Below are 22,194 nucleotides of genomic sequence, written 5' to 3' on the forward strand. Positions count from 1 at the left end.
AACAGAAGCTACCTTAATGGTCACTGACCTTCCAGTGCTTGGTATGGCCCTCTCAGGTCTGTGAGGGAAGGAGGAGGTCCCTGGAAGGCAAGTGATCTTCTATGTTTTGCAGTTCCTCTAAAATAGTGAAGGCTGCAAGACTTCCAGAGTTGTCCTCAGGGAGGTGTTAGTCTGAAACAAAATGGATTAGGAAGATGCAACCAGCATTTACCTTGGTTTGTCATGTCCCAGGTGATCATTATGTGATTGGTGTTCTGCCCTTCTACTGTGGCAAGGGTGAACAGGAGCATTTGAAGTGCTGTATTGAATTTCCTGCTCTAACACTAATTCCCAGATAACTTCTGGCAACTCAGTTGTAGCCTCTGCATTTGGGTTTATTTGAGGGAGACTGCTTTTTGCCTTGTGTCCACTGGTGGAGGGTTGGGGAACCATTTTTGGTCGATGTTGGGCCTTGTAGGACTTGTAAGGAAACTCTCTTTATGTCTGATTTCCTCCTGTGCTGCAGCGTTATCTTTCATTAGCTGGAGAAATCAGCTCATAGAAGAGACGAGCTTTAGGCACCCCTCCTGTCTCCACTGTCCTGATGACTGCAGCTTTGTTGATTGTCTTCACACAGTGTCATGGACTTCTCTCCTATCTGCCCAGGTGTACTCTGGTTGTGGCATCGTGTACTGCAGGACGAGGGACGTGTGTGACCAGCTGGCCATTGAGCTGAGCTACCGAGGAGTGAAAGCCAAGGCCTATCATGCAGGTATTGGAGGCTGCACCTCTCAGGAGCTGGTAGAACTGAACTGTCCCACCTTTAGGGCCTGGGCTGGGGCTACCAGCTTTCTAGGCATGGTCTGTGATATGTCTGATGCTCATGCCTCAGGTCTGGGAGGTAAGCGTGGGGCCTTCAGCATTCCCTTCACTCCAGAACTGTTGGTGTTGCTGGATCTTGCATGGCCTAAATATAACCACTGCTTTTATCCCAGGAGGGATCTGAATTTTTCTCTTTGGAATAGAAACAGCTGCTGCTGACTTCTGCTTGGTCACAGGCCAGTTTAAACATGGGCAGAGAAGAGTGTGTACCCAGTCAGTTTTCTTGGGGGGGAATGGAGGAGGAAGAGAATCCTAATTTCTTTTTTGTTCTTTTTCTTTTTTTTTTTTTTTTCTTCTTTTTTTCTTTTTTTTTCTTATGGTTTCTTTTCTTCTTTTTCCTTTCCCAGGACTCAAGGCAGCTGAGAGGACTTCAGTCCAGAATGAATGGATGGAGGAGAAGATCCCTGTTATTGTTGCAACCATCAGTTTTGGAATGGGAGTAGACAAAGCAAACGTCAGGTGTGTGAGGCTGAGTGTTGTGCACAACCAGAGCCTGAAATCTGAGCAGTGGGAAGGGAAAGCCTCAGTCTTTCTGTTACCTGATAAGTCTGATCAAATGCCAGATGAACACTTCCTAAAACCCACAAAACCAGAGCTGGAGGGTTGTTTTAATCTTAGAAGCAGCAAAAACAAACCTGGAAGGGTTTTGTAAAGAAATTAAAAACAAGGCACCAGAGCTCCTCTTTTGTCAGTCATCTTCAAAACCAAAAAAACTGGAGGAATGTTTGTTTTTTTGCCACACCCTCCAGGGTTTCACAAAGAGCCATCTTGATGCAATCACAGCTGTCCCTTTCATTTCCCTTAGTGCAATAATTGCTGTTAAAAAGCAGTGGGAAGAAAAACTGCACCTAAAATAATTCATATACCCTCTACTAAAAATAGTCAGAGCCAGCTTTTTTATTATTTTTTTTTTTTTTAGAGATCCCCTTTTTCAGTGCAGTGGGGAAAAATAGCAGCTCACAAATGGCAATAATCATGTAAAAAAAATACAGCTTCAGTCCAAGGAAAAAGAATTTTTGCACATGTTTTCAACTGCTGTTCCTCTGGGACTTCTAGCAGTCACCATAATTGCACCGTGTTGTTAGAATTCCTGCACTGCTGTGTAGCTGTGCTGAGGTAGAACTGTGAGCTGTGTTCACTTGGTAGAGGGGTAACTCAGGTGCAGATCAGACAACACCCAGCACAGACCTGATATTTACTCCAAAAATCATAGAATGGTTAAGGTTGGAAGGGACCTTAAAGATCACCAGGTTCCAACCTCCCTGCTAAAATCCACATAAAGCTATTGCTCTCAACACTGTGGGAGAGGGGCAGGACATCACTGGGGCAATCCCATCAATCCACAACAGTGCCATCCTTCTGGCTGTGCCATGGTGCTGACAGGTAACAGGATCCCATAGCAATGACTGACTGATTTACTGCTTGATGTGTGTTACCCAACAGAGAACTGAGAAGTCTCCTTGGATAGCAGCATGAACTAATGACCTGCTGAAACCACTCTGTTCAGTACAGTGGTCATTAAGAAAAGCAAGAGTCACTGAAATGCATAGGGCTGATTGAGAGTGAAATATACCTGAAATATGCTTGTAATATGGTTACTTTCCAAGGAATGGAGTTAGAGTGACTCTTTACAGGATCTTTGTTAATAGTTTAAAGGCTATTATACCTGAGCCCAGGCAGTAGTGAACTGCTGCTTAGCTTTCACTATGTTGGCAGAGTTCTGGATATTAATGCATATTTTATCAACTAAGATCAGGTCTAACAAGTTCTGGAGGTGACTTTTCTGGACAAAAGGGAAAACGGAGCTGGTGTGTCTTTTTCTGATGGAACCTGCTCCTCTCTTCACTGCTCATTCAGTTTTGTTTGTGATTATTTATCAATTTCTTCAGTAAACTTCCTGATGGGGATTAAACGTGTCAGGTTCTGATGCTTCCTGCCTGGCCTGTTCCTGTTTGTGTTTGGAGAAACATGTTTGCTTGGTTTTTGTCATTTACTCTCTTGCCACACCCATATGTATCATACCTGCCTCTGGGACATGCAGGTTTTGAGGCAGACTGGTTGAAATGTTGGCAGTGTTACTGTATTGTAAAATCCTCTCAACACAGGTATAAGCTGTATTGCTGAATATTCAGGTACGAGCAGGTTTAAAGCAGTCTTGCAGTGGTGTGTTGAAAACCTTCCTTCAGAGATTACATACCATTTAGTAGTGATTCATAGTCATGTTTGCTGGCCAGGAAGAATGCCTTCATCTGCAAGTGAGCTTGGTGAGGCAAAATTTCCCATGCTGACTTTCTTGGCAAAGAAGTGTCTTTAAAATTGAGTATTTCACATTCTGTTCTGTCACATTCAACTTGTGTTCCACAAAATAAATAGGACCTTCCTATTCTTTATTTGATGGTAAAATCTCCCAAACTCCTTAAATCAGTGTCCTTATTCTCACTCTTGGGATATTCATGTGCTAATTCTTTTTCATCCATTTGGAGTGACATCCTGCTCACATGTTGTTCAGGTGCATTTGTTTTCTCACAGCTCTGCTGCTTTCTTTGTATTGTGTGGGAAGAGGACTTACAGTTCTGTGTGCTTAATCACTGTGCCTTGCTCTGCTAAATCCTGTCTTCTGTGCTTTCGTTGTCCTGTTTTTTACTGCTGTTGATGTCCACAAACAACACAATCATGTGTGCAGTGATCTGAGAAACCTGCAACCTTGTGTTTGATGTTGTTTTACCTCCCCCATGCAGATTTGTTGCTCACTGGAACATTGCTAAGTCAATGGCTGGATATTACCAAGAATCTGGGAGAGCTGGGAGGGATGGGAAGCCATCCTGCTGCCGCCTCTATTACTCAAGGAATGACCGGGATCAAGTCAGCTTCCTGATCAAGAAGGAACTCTCCAACATCCAAGTAAGAGCTGCACAATAGTATCCACCTGCCTTTGCCTGCACTGAACTCTGAATATGTAAAGATGAAAGGAGTTTTTCTGGGTCTAGAGCTGCGTGTAGCCCCGTTGCAAGGGACAGCAGGAAGGGAAAGGGCTGCCAGACCCAGTCCCAGTCCTACCACAGAGGCATGGGAGAGCAGAAGTGTGGAGCAGGCACAGGGTGCTGTCTGTACCTCTTTGCCATATTGATCAGAAGGGTTGGATTTGGTCATCACTGGAGTTTCTTTAGCTGTTTATATTGAAGTCCCTATATTAGTTATTGTCCCTGTCTACTTTCAGGAAAAAAAAGGCACCTTAAAAGAGTCTGACAAGGCTGTGATGACTGCTTTTGATGCCATTGTGAACTTCTGTGAGGAGCTGGGGTGAGTGTGCTGCTTTCAAACTGTGTTTAATGTTGGGGAAACCATGTCCTGTCCCTTCCCAGGCCCTGTAACGGCTGAGATCTTGCATGTCAAGGAGAAAAAAATATACTGAATTAATCACCTGGTACTTTGTTGTCTGAGCTGAAGCTGGTGTCCCTGAGACATGTCTCACTCACTCCCACCTCGGAGTTAATGGAGATGTTGGCTGTGAATGTTCTACCTTTGATGATGGGTTGACTTAGTTGCATTTGCTTTTGTTTGGACGTTTCCCTTCTTTTCTACCTCACTTCTCTTCTAAGGAGAGAAACAGCCTAATGGGCACAGGCTGGAAGCATTTAGATTTCATGTTTCTTTCAATCTCAGGGGCTGCACTCTCTAAAGTACAAGGTATCTGTGATTTCATTGACCTTAGAAGGAGCTGATGGTGCTCAGAATGTTTCAGAAACTGGCTCAAATTATGGACATGCCCAATCTAAATGCAGACTAGGAACCACAACATGCATTGTTCAGGTTTAGTTCATGACTTGTGAGCTGTAATTGTACTAATTGCTATTCTATGCTGGATAAGACATCAAAGCTAGAATTTTGTCAGTAAAGGAGCAGTATGTGTTCACTAACTGAAAATGGTCAACATGCTTCTGGCTTTCAAGTCTGCATTTTGTTTCATTTTTTGCAATTGTGTCTAGGGCAACTTTTTCAGTGTGACTGTAACTTGTGCTTCTTTCCTGATACCTGGGTGAACATGCTCTCTCCCTGTGGTCATGTTTAGTAAACAAATCCTAGTTTTATGAGGTTGCTCTGGGAGAGTCTTGCTTGTACGAAAGTATGGCACAACACTTAGTACTTCCAGGGCACTTGAAGGAGCACTTATTTGCCCAAAGTCAAGGTGATTCTGGGAAGTAGCAAGGAGGCTTCTTGCTATAAGAGCTGGATCCACACCCTTGGCTAAGAAGCTCTGATCCTTCTGGTGTGTGTTACCAGCTCACAGTGAGTGGCCAGCTAGCTGTTTGTGTCTGGGTTTTGTATAATCTGAGAGGCAGCTCTATCTATCTGGTTAGATGTTAACCCCAGGAAACCTTGCCTTGATATCTATTTCTTCTTGATGTCTGAGCTGGTTATCTGTAGAGTTCATTGTGACAGTCATTTCTAGGAATGGACACTAGTGCTGTAAGAACTGGACTGGGATCACTGAACTAACCTTGCACAAACCAGAAGCAGTCACAGGATGTTCCAGGGTAGTGCCCCAGTGAGGACATGAGTTAGACTCCATGTAACCATCTCACAGCGTCTCCCACTTCACACATGCTGTGAAGAGCCTAAGTGCTCTCTGGAGTGAGGCCCTTCTCTAGAGTTGTTCTGCAGCAGTGAGGACTGAGCAAGGACAGAGAGAAAAGATTCTCTCTTGCTCTCATGAATAGCAATGGAAATAGGATTTCACTGGGTACGTAAGAGAGATTTCTGTAAGGGAATACCCAGTGTGGTATGTTCTTCCTGCTGTATAACATCCCAGAGTCAGATCTTGCAGCACCACTGCCTGACTTCCCTGCTCAGAACTGTACAGGAGACCGAGATGCCATGTTGTGTTTCTTAATACAGTTCTATTCACTATCCAAACAGTGAAAGCAAACTCTGACCTTGCAAGATTGTAAATAAGAGCAAATAAAGACAGACTTACATACTGGCAAGCAAGTTTTTGCATAGTATATTTAGGCCATTGTCTGAGTATGACAGGAGAATAGTGGTATAAGCTGCTTTTAGAGAGTGGGCTTAGACAAAGTTTCTGCTGGTCAGAGTTTCCTGTTGCCCATTTGCAAAATGGAAAAAAGCCCATGTAACTGCAGCAGTGGAAGACATCTTTATCAGTTCCAGGTGGTGGTTGACCCTTTGCCACCTCTAAGTGGTGGTTTTGCTTGAAAGATGAAAATCAGGCATAGGTGAGTTGACTTTGGTATTTGGCTAGTCATGTAGGTCCTGAATGCAGGCAGCCTGGAGTTTGCTGTGGGCTGGCAGAACAACTTGCTGGCATTGGTGCCTTGCTGTTGATGTAGGAAAGTTGCATGGGGAGAAATAACCACCCAAGGAGTGAAGGTGACAAGACTTTTGATGAACAACACAGTCTGGCCTGATTCTTGCTTAACTGCAGGGCCTCAATCCTGTGTCTCAGCTTCACTGTTTATACCCCACTCCCTTTGTGCCTTGGTGATGAGCAGCACCCAAAGATGGCAGCAAATAAGAGCAGAGCTACAAAAACAAGACAGAAGGAGCTGATCACCACCAGCCCTCCAAGAGCCCAGTCACTTGATACAATCAGTCTCTTTAGGTCTTCCAGAACTGAGGATGCCTCTTGTACTGATGACATGTTGGCTTCCACCCTGCTGGAGGTAGACAAGAACAATTTCAGATGTTGGTGTTACCTCTCTGTGCTCTGAGCCCAAGTCCCCAAACCATTCTAGGCATTCATGCTGGCTGTGCCTGCAGGCATCCCTCTTCCAAAAGGGAGAGTCACCCTTCACTGAAATGGGAGCCTAAACCAGAAGAAAGGTAGCTGAGGCCTGTTGCACAATCACATCTACAAAGAAGTAAAGAGGAAAGCTTCTGGCTTTACAAGATTTTGGCAGTTGAGACTTATTTTAATCATAGTTTATCAATATTATTAAAAATATAATATTGTGCTTCTCCCATCATGTTCAACTGTACAATGTGTACAGGAAATACAAGTGTTCAGTGGGAGAACTTGCTTGATACCATTGGAAAGATCTCTAAAAAGGAGTTAAATTCTGAAAACTCACTGGAGATTAAATGAACACAAACAAAAACCCCCATCAACAATAAACAAAGGTCTAAATGTACAATTGTTGCTCTTATAGGGCTTAGAATAGTCTAGCCATGTAAAAAAGATCTCCTGCAGACAGTTTGCTTTAGTAACACTTTCTGTTACTCTGCAATGGAAGCTGTTTTCCTCCCATGAAGTACTTGGGCCCAGCAGTAATTTAAACTGGGATCTCAGTGGGTTCTACACACTTGCTCTTTTACTGGTACTTTGCATAATGACTTGGCTATCAGCTTTCTAAAGAACATCCAGCATCTCTTTGCAAGCATCTTGTGGTTTTACTAAAGCTTCCTTGCTTCTCAAGGGAAAGGATGGATTATTTCTCACAGTTTCTTTCAAATATGACTGCACAGGCATAATGCAGGAAGAGATCTCTGTTATTTTTTAATATTTCTTTGACTTGCTGCGTCTTATATCTGTATCCTTAATATCATAAGGAAAAGGATTAGTCATATAAAGCATGTTTCATCCACAGCAAGTCACATCTGACTAGGAGCACAAGCTCACACTACAGTTTGCTGAAGTTTTGTTTCTTTCTCAGCAGCCAAATACATACAGTTCATGCTTTGTTTTCTAGAATGGTGGCAGATCACCATGCCTAGTCTCTAACCAAGAGGCATACAGGACATGGAAGCTGTTCTGGATAGCTTCCTTTGCCTTTAAAAAGAAGGCAGCCTAGATACTAGTTCTGTAGACTCAAAGGCAGGAACTCTGTGTGACTGTACATCCTACAGAGTTCCCATCCCTCTTGCTAACCACAGTTAATCTCCTGAAACAGGAGAGCTGTATGTGAATTTATAAATACCTGTTGTGTTTGCAGTAGGTTTTTCTTCTGGTACCTTCTCTGCACCCACTCTGCCTGTGGTGAGGGACCCCCTTATTGCACCTGGAGACTTGCAGAGGTAGCATGGAAGCTGCCTGTTTGCACTGCAGTGAATTATTAACAACTGACTTTCCTGCAAAGGTGTGGCTAATCTAATCAAAGACTAGTTAAAAAGACCTAGTTCAGTTGTTGCTCAGACATTCCTTAATCTGCATGGCTTTTTATCTTTGTGCACCTGTTCCAGTGCCCACTATGTCCCCTGACTGGGGAAGGCTGCAGGTTGTGGTGGGAAGGAGAGGGCTTTGTTTCCTGGATCTGCATTGTAAGCTCTGTTAGGAGACTGCCATGCCTGAAATCACTCTGAACAAGACTGCCCTCCAGTCTCAACTTCACTGTGACAGTCTAGGTGGATACTTGCACTGCTGTTAGCTGCAATACAACTGCCTGCCTGTTGCTTTCCTAAGTGAAGACCAGAGGGATGGTGCTGGAGAGAGGTGGGAGGGGAAAACAAAGAGAATGTGGTGTGTGAGGCTGTGTGTGTGCAAAAGGAAGCTTGTTTTTCACAAGCCAAGCAAATCACTTTGAAACCAGAGGGAAGATGTTACAGAATAGAAGCTATTCCATTAAGTTGTCAGTAGAACTTCAACCACTTCTGCTGGAGGGGCTGGTCTCACTGTCTCTGTTAGGTTCCTCAGGGAAATAAACTATTTCAGCAAATGGATCATCTGAACTGAAGGAAATGTGTTCCCTTGCAGTTCCTTCTAGGCTCACTCAGGCTTTCACAACATGTACACAAATTGCAGAACACTAGGCCTGTGAGGTCCAGGCAAGTATGTAGAAATCAGTCCAGGGACCCCTCCTCTGTGTGTTGACTGCTCCTCTGCTCCAGAAAGCCACCTGAATTCTTCAGGGAATTGCTTAATTTTCTTTCTCTCTCTCTCTTTTTCTTTTTTTTTTTTTTAACAGTGCTGTGTTCACTCTCTGCTTCTAGGTCAGGAACTTAAAGTGACAGAGATAAGACAGCAACCATTTCTCTTGTCCCTCTGCCTGGTATTTGTCAGTGGTTTAACTTGTAACACCACTGGGAAACATGTATTTGTAGCTTTTCCTGTTGAGATAAGGCCTGGCAGCTTGATCCTAGTGACAGTAACCTGTCAGTCACTGGTATGTTTCCAGCCTGCTGTGTTTCCTCCTGATTGTCAGCACAGGCTGCTTCCATGCTGCTGGAACACTTCTCAATGGCATTCTGTTAATTCCTGTAGCTGGCACCCTCTAGCACAGGCTGGGACAGAAAGTAAGCTCTGTCCTTTCACACGTCTTGTGACTTAACTTAGATACAGAAACATCTGTTGAGTCTGTCTCCTGCAACTGAGGTTCTGAGACTTCCTATGTCACCTTGATTGTCACTTGTTTGTTGAAATCAGCAAAGATCTAGCTGACAGAGGAGTTAGTGTGACACATCTCTGAGTGTTGATCAGAGTAAACTGATGCCATGCTTGAGCTTATCCTACCCTAACGTGCTGGTTGGGAGCTTTGGGACAGCATCATAAAGGCAGCAATTTGTCACTCTCAGTGGAACTGTGCAGTAGCTCATACCAGTGCAGACTTCTGTTGGCAGTTGTCAAGTTTGGGCTCAAATATTTACTTTTTGAGAAACATACTCATGTTCTGCTGGAAAGTTTTCCTTTTTATTAATTTAAAAGTAAAATCAGTAGCTTGAGGAATTTTGTTACTTAATTTTTAGACTAGCCTGTGTGTTGCTGAATGCAGATATAGTCCAATGTGCAGCAGTACAAAAAGGCAAAATACCTAAATCTAGTTTATTTGCAAAAATTAAAGTGCATGAAATGCATGGGAAGCTACTGATGTCATGTACTTTTTACTAATTTGGGTGCAGGCTTCAGAGAAAAGAGGTTTCTTTACAAAGTTTTCATTTTTTTTGTCCTTTCTGAAGTGTGAAGAATATTTAAAAACCCACTGTTACTAACTTGATTCTTTTCTCTCTAGCTAGATGCTGGCCCTGGTATATAGATGTGTAATCCCTTTGACTCCCCTATACTTAGCAGCTGGAATACAAGGGTAAAAGATGACTTATCTTTCCAAGTGTAACTTTTTATGCCTTCTCATGAAGGTGGCTGGTTTCATGTTTGGGGCTGAAAGGCAGCCCAGTGCCTCACAGTACTAGGGGGCAGTATGATGGTTTGCTGTTTGGCTGTCCCTGGTATGAAAGTTGTGGCCTGCACCACAGCCTTGTACTGCCAGGAATCCCTTCCTGAAGTTCACCAAAGTGCAAACCAAACATACACAGTGGCTGCAGCATGGAAAAGGCATTTATTTGCACTTGTCTTCAGCTGTACAGCCCATTCTTGGCTCTGCTTTGTCACAATGCCCACTGTCAGCTGCTGCACGTGTACCCTGCAGTGAGGGTTACCATGTCAGCCCTCTGAAATGCCTTTGTGTATGTTAATAATCATACCTTGGGCATCATGTTTATGTCCGCTAAAATAAACTGCACACAGTGCAGGGAGTCAGGCAGACAGGTCCCTCAGGTAAGGACAGGGATTTGTTCATCCCCTGTAACTCTCATGCTTGGGAAGGACCATTCACCTGCAATAAGCAGAAGAGCAGAACCAGACAGGGTAGGGAGGGAGCACGTTTAGCAGCAGGATGATCCAGTTACACTGTGGCATTGGTGGGGTGTTGTGGGTTTTTTTTCCTTTTGCCTTAATCTTTCTGTTTACAAAGGATATTGCACATGATCTGAGTTTTCTCTTTGGCAATTTCCCATCATTGCAACACTGATGAAATAAAAGTAGGGAACGTTTGTTACCAGCTGTACTCAGAGCCTCAGCTGGCATGTCTGGATCAGAAGATCCACAGTTTGTTTTCAGGAGACATCTCAGCTGAATGTGTCTGTTGCCAGTGGCTTTTAAGAGAGCAGGCTGGGGCTTGATCCAAGATGTACTGGGCACGTGGACCTCCCAGTGATGTCAGTGGGTTTTGGTAGTGCCCAGCATCATCCTTCTGGATGAAGCACTTGTGAAGAGAGTGGGTGCTGCCTAGCATGGGTCAGTGCACGTCTTCTTTGCTTTGGTCTGTGGCTCCCTGCTCCCAAAGGGAATCCTTGGCTGGTCCAGCTGCAGGGCTGTCACTAGGAAAGCATGTCTGTTTCCTCAGCAGCATGTGTCCATGTACCCCCACCCCAGAAAAAGGAGACAGTGATGGGAAAGTAGTGTTACCTTTCTGGTCACGCCATGGAGCCCAGGTATGGCTGTCACAAAAAGAAGGAACTCCACGCTGTGATTTCTGGTCCTCTGAGTCATATTAATGAATATTGTTATTGCCATTTTCAGTGAGCTAGTGTAGAAAGGCATTCCTGTAGGACTGATTCATGATGTCCATGTGTGTCCTGGATAGTTGGCTGTGTCACCTCTTGTTGTATTTCATTAATGGGCAACTGGGCGGACTTGGATCTTCCTACGTCTGTGGTCAGGGGGTCCATCACAGCTACAGCAGCTATAGCAGCAGCAACTGCAGGCAATGATCATGAGCAGCAGAACAGTGACTGGAAAGAAAAGCAAAGAATATTGCTTCACAATGTAGAAGCAATCACTGGAGAGTAACCCCATATCTCCTCCAAGTAGTTTGGTGAGCAGCAGAATTAATAAAGCCTAGTTTCTTGCCCATTTTTTTTTTCCTCCTATATCCCCACCTTCCTCCTTCTAAATTCCTGCTCCTTTGTATTAGTTATCCAGTTATTCTGGACAATCATTGCCAGGTATTTCTTGATCTTAAGAGCTGTGTGCCAAACCATGTGGGGGCCTATCTTTAGCTGCCTAATGGGCTGTTGTTTGAGAGATGACATGCAGCAACGAAGCAGAGCTGTGTGCCTGGAAAGGACAGAGATCCAAAGTCTTCCCATAGTTGTGTCAGAAGCAACTCAAGAGAACTTGCTTAGTCGAAGTGGCAGTTGCATTTCAGAGGAGTGCACACAATGTACACTTTAATGAGGACAGATTTGTGACTGGGTTGTCTTTATTCCTCCTTCTTTATTTAGCTTGAGAAAACAGATACTTCAAACACAGGGTTTAGTTTCATAAAGCAGTAGGCTAACATTGTTACTCTAGACATAATGGTTGGTGTTGGGAGGTATATGTTTGTTTATCTGGAATAGAAAAGGATGACAAGTTTAATCCTGCAAAACACGTAAGAGTATGTGAATGTGCATGTGTGTGTGCATGTGTTCCTTAAAAGTCTGGAGCTGGGCTGCTCTGGACCTGTGGGGAACCAGCTGTAGGTATGAAGAAAAAAAAAAAAGCAGCAGGTGTGCCTTTCTGAATTCCAGCCCAGGGAGGAGTGTCCAGGCTGGATACACACCCTTCCTTTTGGCTGGGAGCAAAGTGCACCTCTTTGAGGGGGGGTCCTGCCTTCCTTTCTGCTTATTTTCCCGCTGTCTAAACAAACTCCAGCCCCCTTGATCAAGCAGCTTTTTGTTACTCCCCACACAGAGCAGCAGGAGGGATCTTGCCATTTCCAGAGGAGCATAAATAGGCTCATCTGCAGCTCACTGGATTCCACTGAACTAAGCACAGAATGACAGAGTTCCATACTCTGTGTTCTGTGGCAGTGAGATGCCCTTGGTACCATTTTTTGTAAACTATCTCCTATGCATCAAACCACTGCAGCAGCTCTGGGTTGGTTAAACTACTGCTGTTTAAACTGAAACCTGCTTAAATAAGAGAACTTTGGGGAAAGCTGTACTGTTGCCCATCATGCTCTGCATGCACGTAAGAGATACAGACTCAGGATTTTAAAATTGCCTAGAAATTAAACTGGGCCTTAGAGCACAGCCTGGAAAACAACGGGCAGCACCACCAACCCACCAACAAAGACTGGAGCAAGATACCCCTGCAGAAGAGCAGAGACATTCTGACACCCCTTTGTCCCCCTGATAAACTCACCAATAAACAGCAGAACCACACAAAAGCACACAATCTCCACTGGGTCAGCCTTGGGCAGTTTCTGGAGCTTAAGGAGCAACTTCTCACCGATGGTTTGCATTTCCTTGAGAAAGCCTTCAGAAGTCATTCTGGCTCAACCTCTCCAGGCTCTATGCTGTAGAAGAACCAAACAGAGAATGAACCTTTTCACTGACTAACACTAGGAAGCTGCCAGCCTTCTTATAGAGCTGGTGATCACAAGGAAAACAAGTTTATCTGGTCTCAGTCCTTGTTCCCAGTAGCTAAGGTGGAGGACTGTTAATTGTCTACGTGTTCTGGCACTGGTTTAATTTCAAAATCTAGCTTTGAGGGTGTTTTTGTCAGCTGTGCTACTGAGCAAAGGCAAAACAATGTTTCTTCTAAAGGACACATTTCAGCAGGCATAGAGGTAGAACTGGGCAGTACCTGCCCTTGGCTTTCATCAAAGAAAAGTAAGGACTGTTTTACTAGTTGTGCTATCTTGTCCTTCAAGAAAGAAATGCAGTTCTAACAAGGAGTTAAATTCCAAATCATTAACTCCAATGGAACATAGTTTTAAGTTTTTTACACAAAGTAGATCCCTTTGAAGACTTCCTGCCTTTCCAGATAGAGAAAACCTTTTCAAAAGCTATAGGCTCTTACTTCAACACCTCACTACAATACCATTAGTAATGTCTTCTCCACCAGTTTACTGAATTTTGATATTAAGAGCTAAAGTCAGTGTTCACTGGGGACAGCTGGATGCTTTTCAAGTCCTTACAGATGGCTCCATGTTTTACATGGTAAGCTAAATGTAGCTGTTTTCTTTTAAGCCACAGTCTGTTCTAATGTAGCAACATATGAATTGAACAGTGAATTTCACCATCACTGTTGGTGATAAGCAAAGCAACAGCCCTTGGATCTGTCAGGGTGATACCTCCCTGGTGGAGCTAATCCCTCCTGGCCTGCTTAGTAATGTTACACCTTCTGTGTTCTCAGAAAGAATGATCACCAGGAACTATTGTTACTGAAAATATTCTTGGTCTAGTCAAAGTTAGGTGCCTTAGTTTTGCCACTAATATTTGCTGTTCTTTTTCCCTGTAAGAAAATTTTTGGAAGGCATTGCAACAAAAAAGTGTGCATGAGAGCTATGGAAGTTCAGATTGTGCTTAAGTCAGTACCAATAATAGGATATTGCTGAGAAATATCCATAGTTTTACCTAAAACAGGTGTTCGGACAGTTCAGCACTTGGATGGATTATCATTCTTACATGTCACTATATAAGAATGTTCTGGCTTGTGTGTGTTGTAATAGTCAACACTTTTATGGGACTTGATCATTGCAATTTAATATCCTAATCCTGGTGATAACACAAATCCAAGTGACCAAGACTACTTCCAGAATAAGCCAGCTAGTTCATGACTGCACATCTGGTTTGGTTACTCAAACAAATGGATACTTGGAGTTCAGTTTTTCTAAACAGTGAGGACAGAGACCTTAGCTGTTTCTTTGCATGCTGGGCTTAAATGCTGCAGTGCCAAGTTAAATTACATTTTGTATGTTTATGCAATTCAAAAAGGGTTTTCTTTGTTCTTTTAAATCCAAGCTAAGGAATAAAAATCGGAACCAGCTGGCTTCCTAGGGATGGGGGTGGATGGAAAATCTTCATCTACAGAAGGATCTCTGTGCAACTTAGCAGGGAGGCATAGCTGTGGCTTTTGACCTGAAAAGGTCACTTGAGAGTTTAGGGCTAAACAGTTCTTTCCAGATGATTGCTGTACCCCAAGTGAGCTGCTCCAGAAATGGCTGCTTTATCCAATGCAGAGTACAGTGGGATTCTGTGTCAGCAAGTTTCCAGTTTCGCTTCCATTCCAAGAGCTGGTGGTGCAGGCAGAGGTGAAGAGATTTGTATTTTCTCCTCTTGGCTCTAGAAGAAATACTTGTTAAGAATTAAGTATTTCTGGGTCTAACATTCTGTAAATGTTTGTCCTCTTTGGGGGTGTTTCTGCCTGCCCAGAAGCTCTCCTGGTAAGGAATCTGCTGTAACCTTTTGTATCATGCTTTGGGCTGCATCACAAGCCGCAAAGACAAGAGCTCAGCTGCTGAAGTTTGGGTATACAGTGTAAAATTACTGATTAGGACTGCAGAACTCCATGTGGATCAGCAAAGTGCCTAGCCTAAAATGATAAGAACTTGTTGTCTCAGTAATGGACATTCCTCTGCCCCGTGGTACCTGATCTGGAGCTAAGTGAAGGAGTTTTTATTTTAAAACTTGCAAGGAATGTGGCTTGTTTACCTTGGTTTGGACTTCTTCAGGGACAAAGTTTGATGTTGGTGGTGCAGTTTCCAAACTAGCTGTGAGGAAGCAAATGTTTTTCTGCTCTACTGCACCTCTGACTTCACACTGGTTCCAAGGGCTCTCACTGCTTTGGGGTTGCTGCTTCTGGAGCGTAGCAAAAGGGTGAAGAATAAATCACTTCTTAACACTTCTCTACTTGTGATGTAAAGTCTTCGGTCAGAACTAGTTTTGATTGGGATCTTTTTCCAATTAATTTCAGCAGAATCAAGATCTTGCCCTAGAGATTAGCATAAGGAAAAGGTTAATGCTGTGTGACTCAAACAAGTTGTCTTATGCAACTACCTTATTTTCCTCATGCACAACACAACAGTGATGAGATGACTTGCAAATTTCAGAGTGGAACTGTAAGAATCTTATTTATTATATAGTGTTCAAGTTCCCAGTCACCAACAGTAGTGAAGACCAGGTGGTGCAGGATATTTGATTGAAGCAGTAACTTGTTGTTGTTATTGTTATTATTATTACTAAAACAGACAAGTCTTGAGAGATTTGAAACTTAAGGTTGTAGGTCTTTACTGCAAATTTACCTTCTGAGACTGGAGTGCTGTTCTACAGCCTGGACCCACACAAGTAGGTACCCACAGATTCTGTGGGTTTTGGAGCAGATGTAACTACCTGATAGTGTTTTCCTCAGTTAGGAATTTCTTCTTGCTTATTGTCCTTCCTCAAAACTGCATCCACTGAGGATGGGAACCCTCCAGAGTAGAGGAGATATGGCTGTTAGGGCAGCAAAGCTGATGGAACTTGCTATGGAAGACATGCTGAATGACCACAATGCCCACATAGTCTTCATAAGGTATTGTCAGACTCATGTCATGAACTTTTGTTCCACAGCTGTAGCTAGAGATCACATGAAGTGAAAACAGGGTGAAGAGAGGCAAGATGAGAAACTCACATAGAAAAGCAAGTGCATACAATGCTGATGTCTTGTGACAGGCAGTTTGGAAGTTCCTGCTGGGGTGGCAGCCTGAAATTCGTGGTTTCAGCTGCTTCTTCTTCTGTCTGTTCTTAAAAAAATAATTCATTTATTCAGTGTTGCCAGCAGGACTAGGTAATCAAATCTTCTTGCCCTCTTCTTTGTTACAAGGCTTGGCAGGGGAGAAAAAAAGGCCAAATCTGCTGTGAGTTGTTAGCCTTGGTTGAAAAGAGAGCACAGTAATAGTGCAGGGGGATGCCTGTCATCTGCAGGTGTGCTGCTCAGCTGCAAGGATTAGATGAGCCTTTAAAACCAAAGCAGCATGTCCTGTGTTTAGGATGTCTGTGGAGTTCAATTCCCAGAAAGTGCTAATACTTCTTTTTAATGCAGATTCATCTTGCTGTGCCCGCTGAATAAAGCTCTGAAAATTGCCATAATAGCACTGAAATTATCTTTCTGAACTGGTTTAATGGATTTATGCCATACTGAAGCACTCAATGAAGTTGGCTGCTCAGACCTTTTGAGAATAAAGGCATTAAAAGGCCTCAATCTAGACATTCAAGAGAAAAGCCTTGGTCAGTGTTTCTTTGCACTGTGAACTGGCTGTGTGTTGTAGCATCCAGGCTTCAAGCAGGAAAAAGAGCTTTTGGATGACCATGTAAGGTGGGCTCTTACATCCCCCTGTTTGCCTTTAGCTAGTCAAGTTGCTATAAGTAATTTGGAATTGATGTAAATGGATCATTATATTTTTTTGGTCTGTCTTTGGTTTGAAAAGCTGTATTTTGTCTGTGTGTCTACACAGGTGCATCAAAAGTTGAACTGTAGGGAGTGGGTGAGCTTAAATTTACTGCTGAGAAATGAGGCACTTGTTTAGTCGTAACTCTGGTGGTATTTGAGCAGCCTATTTCAGTGCAAAGAACATGAATTTGTGGTTTCAGCCCAGGACTGGCAGTTAGTAAATGCAGGCAGACATCCTGGCCCACCAGTGATGCTTACTGGTTGTGTGACTTTGGAGAAGTCATCCCATCCCCCTGTTGGGTGACTTCATCTCTGCAAAGTGGCAGAACATGTAACCACCACCAGAGGTTTGTTTGCTAACTGTTGTGTGGCCAAGCCTCTGAAATGCTCTGAAGTCTTTACACAGAAAGACAGCAAGTCCCTGGCTTTGTTGCAGATAGAAAATGCAACAGCCTTTGGTTGCCAGCTGCTTGTTACACTTCAGGCACTGAGCACTTTTAGGATGAATGCAGATGAAAGAATGGCTTCTGGTCTTGTTTGCTCCTTACCCAGCCACGTTCCACAGGGTTGGTTTTTTTCCTCTTGGCATGACCCTGATCCACTGGTTTTACTGTGCTCCCTCTGAGAATCTTTGCTTGGATGGGCTTGTTGCTGCAGTCATCCAAAAATGGAGAGGAAGCATTGGAGGGGGGAGTCTGGTGGTGGTGTCCTGAAGCTGCCATGCCTCTAGTCCCAGTGAAGGTGAGTTTGATATCCTCTGCTGTGCCCATTACCCTTATCAGCAGTGCTCCAGAGACCTTAAAAGTAGGACCTCCATGATGTGACCAAGCAAGCAGAATGCCAGGGCAACATTCTCATTGTAACGTTGTCTTTTTCCCCAAGATTGTGGCTGTGGAGAAGCAAACACTTTGTGTTGCTCTTACTCAAGCAAGTCAAAAAGTTGGTTGAAATTGGACCAATACAGGGATAGGAAGCCTGTATGGATTGTGGTAGCTTATTTGGTGGGAAATCTTAGAAAGCAATCTCAGCCTCATGGAAGGGGAGTGCTGAGCAGCTGAAGAGGAGGGGATGCTTTTTATCCTGGTCCAAAACTTTAAAATAAACTCTGCCTGTATTTGGCTACTTTCTAAAGAACATGAAGGCTTGGCCAGTTTCTAAGCTTACCAGCTTTGTTCTTGGTTCCTGAAACGTGCTTCTGATTTCGTATGGATAAGGTCTGTAATGCTTCCTGTCCTAAAACAGTGCTGGGCTGCTAGGTGGTGTTACAGTTTAGATGCATTTTGGCAGAACATGCAATAATTCCTGTGTTATTGTTTATTGTTCTAAGTTTGTAATGTACTTTTGAGATGAAAAGGGCTATAGAAATTGAGTTGTATTATCAGTGCATGGTTTTCCCTCATCATTGTTAATGCAATGTTTGCTGCCATGACTGAAGTTAACCAGCATGTGAATGTTAACTACAGTTCACAGACAAGCCCTATTTTCTAAAACAGGAGTGAATGGAGCCAGACAGACCTATAATTCATTCCCAAACAGATGAAAATAGTTTCCAGTATCAAGAGAATTCAGCTTTTTTAACAGCACACACCCAAACTGGTAAATTGCAGCTCAAAGTCATGGGAGAAAAAGCTTTGACTTTGTCAGCTGGTCTAGAAGAGAAGGCCACACATTCTTTTTGTGTTATAAAGCTGCCCTGACTGGGTAGCCATTTGGCTGGAATACCCTGTCATCTCCACCACCCACTATTTGGAGACTGGTTTTGAGGCAGCACTGTAAATGTTCCTTCCCTCCCCTACAACCTAATATTAGATTAATGTAAAAAGGCACTGAATTCCCTGCAATGGCAGTTCCAGTAGCTGAGCTACCCTTTGGGGCACAGAGCTGAGAGTCTCTACACCTCTATAGAACATGCTGGTTTTCCCCACTCTATCCCACAAACAAGTCCACAAAACCCCATAATTCCTCATGACTAGTCCCATTTTTAAGGGTGAGAAACCAAAGCAACAGAGCCATCCAGTGAAAGGAAAAGGTCAGTTTTAAAAATAAACCTGTAGCTCTTCTACAAGGGAACTTTTTCTAGGGTTGAATCTAGCCTGAAAGTCTATCCTAATATTAGCAAAATAACCATTTCCCAGGAAGCTGACAGAGGTAGCTGTAAGGCCTCTGAGGGCCTTGTAAATAGTTACTTCACCAACATACTGGGATCTGTCCATGCCGTGGTGTTCAAGGTAAGGCAGGAAGGTGGAGCTCCCTGAGAATGCCTTCTCCATATTCTTTCAAACATCTCTGTGTTCTGTCATAGAATCATGGAATTGTTTGGGTTGGAAGGGACCTTAAAGATCATCTAGTTCCAACAGCCCTGGCATGCATGGACAGGGACACCTCCCACCTAGAGCAGGTTGCTCAAAGCCCCATCCAACCTGGCCTTGCAGGGATGAGGCAGCCACAGCTTTCTTGGGCTTTTCTCCCCTCCAATACTTATCCCATGGTACCCTACGCAGCAAATCCCTGAAGGGGTCAAAGTGGGCTCTCCTGAAGTCCAGAGTAGGGAACTTGCTGTGCACCCTCCTTGTTGCCATAAGGATCTTGAATTTCACCATTTTGTCATCACTGCAGCCAACACTGCCCTTAAGCTTCATGCTACCCACCAGCTGCTCTGTGTTGGTGAGAACAAGGTCCAGCATAGCACCTTTTCTTGTTGGTTCCTCTACCACTCGGAGAAGGAAATTGTCATCGTTGCATTCCAGGAACCTCCTGGATTGCTGGTGCCCTGCTGTGTTGTCCCTCCAACAGATATCACTATCCTTGAGTGGTCTCAGACCTACAGGTCTCAGACATTACAAACATTTTTTAAATACACTGGTATAATCCTGGTAAAGATGCCACATGGGTATAGGAACTCAAAACTGAAGGTTACAACAGCTGCTTTCTTTGAAGAAGCTGGTTTGAACAGTATCAGCTGTGGTTATGCAGGGTAGTTGAGAGGCAAGGAGTGGGTGCTGCTCTGCTCACCCAGCTCTTCTGCAGTCTCTCCCAGCCCTGCTGTCCAGCTCTGCAGGCTGTGTGGGTCAGGGGCTTGTGTTACAGAAAGGATCTGCTCTATCAAACTTGGTTTATGTTGTACCTCCACTCCCGCTGTTGCATTGCAGCAGGCTGAGGCCCGTGCCCTGTGACAGCTGTAACACAAGCCATGTCCTTATTCTTTTATCCAGACATGTGTTTCATATTGCTGATTACCCCCCCAGCCACCCCCCCACATATGTACAACACGGCTGTGGCTGGACAAGCCCTCAGCCAAGCCCATTAAGATTTTCTCTTGGCGAGGAAAACTTGGCATGTTTCTCTACCCCCCTCCCTCCCCTGCCCTTCTCCCCTCACTCCTCCCTCCCTCCTTTTTTTTTTTTCTATTTTCCTTAAACTTTGTTTTTCCTGTACTTTATTTGAGAAACCACCTTAACTGCAACAAACAACCTACAGAGACCCTTCATTAGCAGGGTGGAAACTTCCCTCCATCCCCTTTGAACCTTGGGGTTAGGCTGGAGGCGTGTGGGCCTTAACTACTATCATCTCAGACGGGCAGTTCCAGTTGGGTGTTTGTATAAGAAACAGAAAGACCTGCCCTCCCTTCCACCTTAATGGGAATGGAGAGAAGTGGAAATACCTGATCCTTGACATTCTTCCCTACAGGGATGTGTAGGATTGGGAAGACATCTGTCTGGGAGAATTGGCCTTCTGCCTTGCTCCCTACCTGTCTGTAAACAGCTGACTGCTCCTGTGCCTCCTGGAAGAGGCAAGAGGTTCCAGCTCAATGCTTAGGAGCTGCAAGAGCTTCCAAATAGAGTAGCTGGCTCTATCTAGCTAGTAGATAGCAGAAAATGGGGCAGATATGGTCAGTCTCCTTGCCAGCCCCCCTTCCCACAGCCAGGAGAAGGAGATGAGGGCACAGTCTGTTGTGGGAGACCTTTCTATGTGAAACCAAGGCTTACAGTGGGTAATTTTGTGTATTTGGGGGATCCTTTTCCTTCCCTTCTCACTGCCTTCAGACCTGACGGTCTTGTTATTATAAACCCCAGACCATGTATGTGTATGTATGTGTTCTCTCAAAGCAGTGGTTTCTCATGCTGTTACAAATAGTGAACCAGCATCTGTGCCTGATGTACTAGCTGATTTTTTTTTTTTTAAATGCTGTTGGAAGCTGTGTAAAGTCTTTCAATTTATTTCTATTGGACACAGATGCTTAACTTGCACAGTATGCTAGTTCCCCAACCAGGGTTTGTTTTCTAAGCTCTCTGTTTGCTTCAGGATTTAGGGGATAAAACTTAGCTCCAGCTGGGAGGAGCTCTGAAGTGCTGTGCCTGGCACCCACTTGGTTTCACATGTGCTTGTCTGTGCTGGCAGCGACTCACTAGAGGCACATACGCCGCTGGGACAGAGCAGCAGAGCAGCTCTCTTGTCCACACTAAGTACTAATATATCAAGTCACCGCTGTGAGGAATGCCCTGTGCTGGACCTGCTTATCAGCTAAGGTCACATTCCATAACAGGAACAGAAAAATGAGCAGCCAGCCTTTCTAATCAGCAGAGAAGTTGCTTACTCCTGCTCTGACTGTGGGAGCATTGCAGGCTGGATCCCTTTGTTAGTGCTGCGGCTGCAGCGCAGCTTTCTGCAATCCTGTGAAGAGCTTTTCTCTCCCCACCTTTGCTCCTGAGTGTCCTTTGCTCTCAAATTCAAGCTAGCAAGCTCCTCTCAGTGGCTGATTCTGCAGTTCTCCCTAGAGAGAGCTACAAAAGCCCCAGCTCCTTGCTAACAAGCCGACTGTTAAGGTGCTATGGTTGACCGAACAGCAATAGCTCAGCCTTACCCCAGCCGCGCCGCCAACTCTTCTCCTCTTGCTTTTCTTTCTGTCTTCTTAAACTTTCACGTCATCTCTCCCCTCATCCTGGTTTGTGTCTCGCTCCTGCTCCTCGCTCAGCTCCTCTCTGCTCTGCTGCTGACAGCCAGCTGTTGTCTCTGCCTTTTTTTTTTGTTATTGGTTGTCCTGGAGATACGAAGTTTCGTGTTACATGTGTGCCAGAGAGGGAGGGAGGGAGGGAGGGCGGCAGGAGCCACCGCAAGCTGAGCCAGCCGCTGGTGCAGCCTTCCCGAAGCACCAGCACTTGGAAGTGCCAGCACTTACTTGTTGCTGGCTCCCTTTGTGCATCTCCTCCTAGCAAGATCTTTTTTTTTTTTTTCCCTTTTAATTATTTTTTTTCTGGAGTGGGTCTTGAGTTGGTTCTCCCCTTGCGATGGTTTGGGTGTGTGTTTGGGCGATTCACTTTCTTTCTGCTGCCCAGCTTCCTTCCCCCTCAAGGAGCTTTTCTCTTGTGTCCTTTGAAGGGGCAGAGGAAGAAAGGACAGTGCAGCATGGT

General features: G+C 44.3%; 2 protein-coding genes across 10 annotated transcripts in view; one reads left to right on the forward strand and one right to left on the reverse strand.

Annotated features, from left to right (window-relative positions):
* RECQL5 (RecQ like helicase 5) overlaps positions 1-22,194 on the forward strand; it is a 38,624-nt gene that overhangs the window by 4,266 nt on the left and 12,164 nt on the right. For all 4 annotated transcript variants that reach the window (XM_051634818.1, XM_051634820.1, XM_051634821.1 and 1 more), the window contains 4 exons: positions 646-751; positions 1,209-1,320; positions 3,600-3,762; positions 4,079-4,161. In XM_051634818.1, coding sequence (XP_051490778.1) covers positions 646-751; positions 1,209-1,320; positions 3,600-3,762; positions 4,079-4,161 — 464 coding nt within the window. The remainder of the gene's footprint in view (positions 1-645; positions 752-1,208; positions 1,321-3,599; positions 3,763-4,078; positions 4,162-22,194) is intronic.
* On the reverse strand, positions 104-21,806 carry SMIM5 (small integral membrane protein 5). Of its 6 annotated transcripts, none has more exons than XM_051634825.1 (5): positions 21,648-21,806; positions 12,776-12,929; positions 11,054-11,379; positions 10,291-10,421; positions 5,850-6,536 (listed from the first exon to the last, which is right to left on the reverse strand). In XM_051634825.1, the coding sequence occupies exons 2-3, from the start codon at positions 12,900-12,902 to the stop codon at positions 11,261-11,263; spliced, it is 246 nt and encodes an 81-aa protein (XP_051490785.1). In that variant the 5' UTR covers positions 12,903-12,929; positions 21,648-21,806; the 3' UTR covers positions 5,850-6,536; positions 10,291-10,421; positions 11,054-11,260. The 6 variants fall into 6 exon arrangements, with proteins under 6 accessions (XP_051490787.1, XP_051490785.1, XP_051490783.1 ...); XM_051634823.1 differs by lacking the exon at positions 10,291-10,421 and adding an exon at positions 15,070-15,349; XM_051634827.1 differs by lacking the exons at positions 5,850-6,536; positions 10,291-10,421 and adding an exon at positions 104-171.

The sequence above is a fragment of the Apus apus genome, chromosome 17 (genome assembly GCF_020740795.1).
Source record: "Apus apus isolate bApuApu2 chromosome 17, bApuApu2.pri.cur, whole genome shotgun sequence".
In the NCBI taxonomy this organism is placed as follows: Eukaryota; Metazoa; Chordata; class Aves; order Apodiformes; family Apodidae; genus Apus; species Apus apus.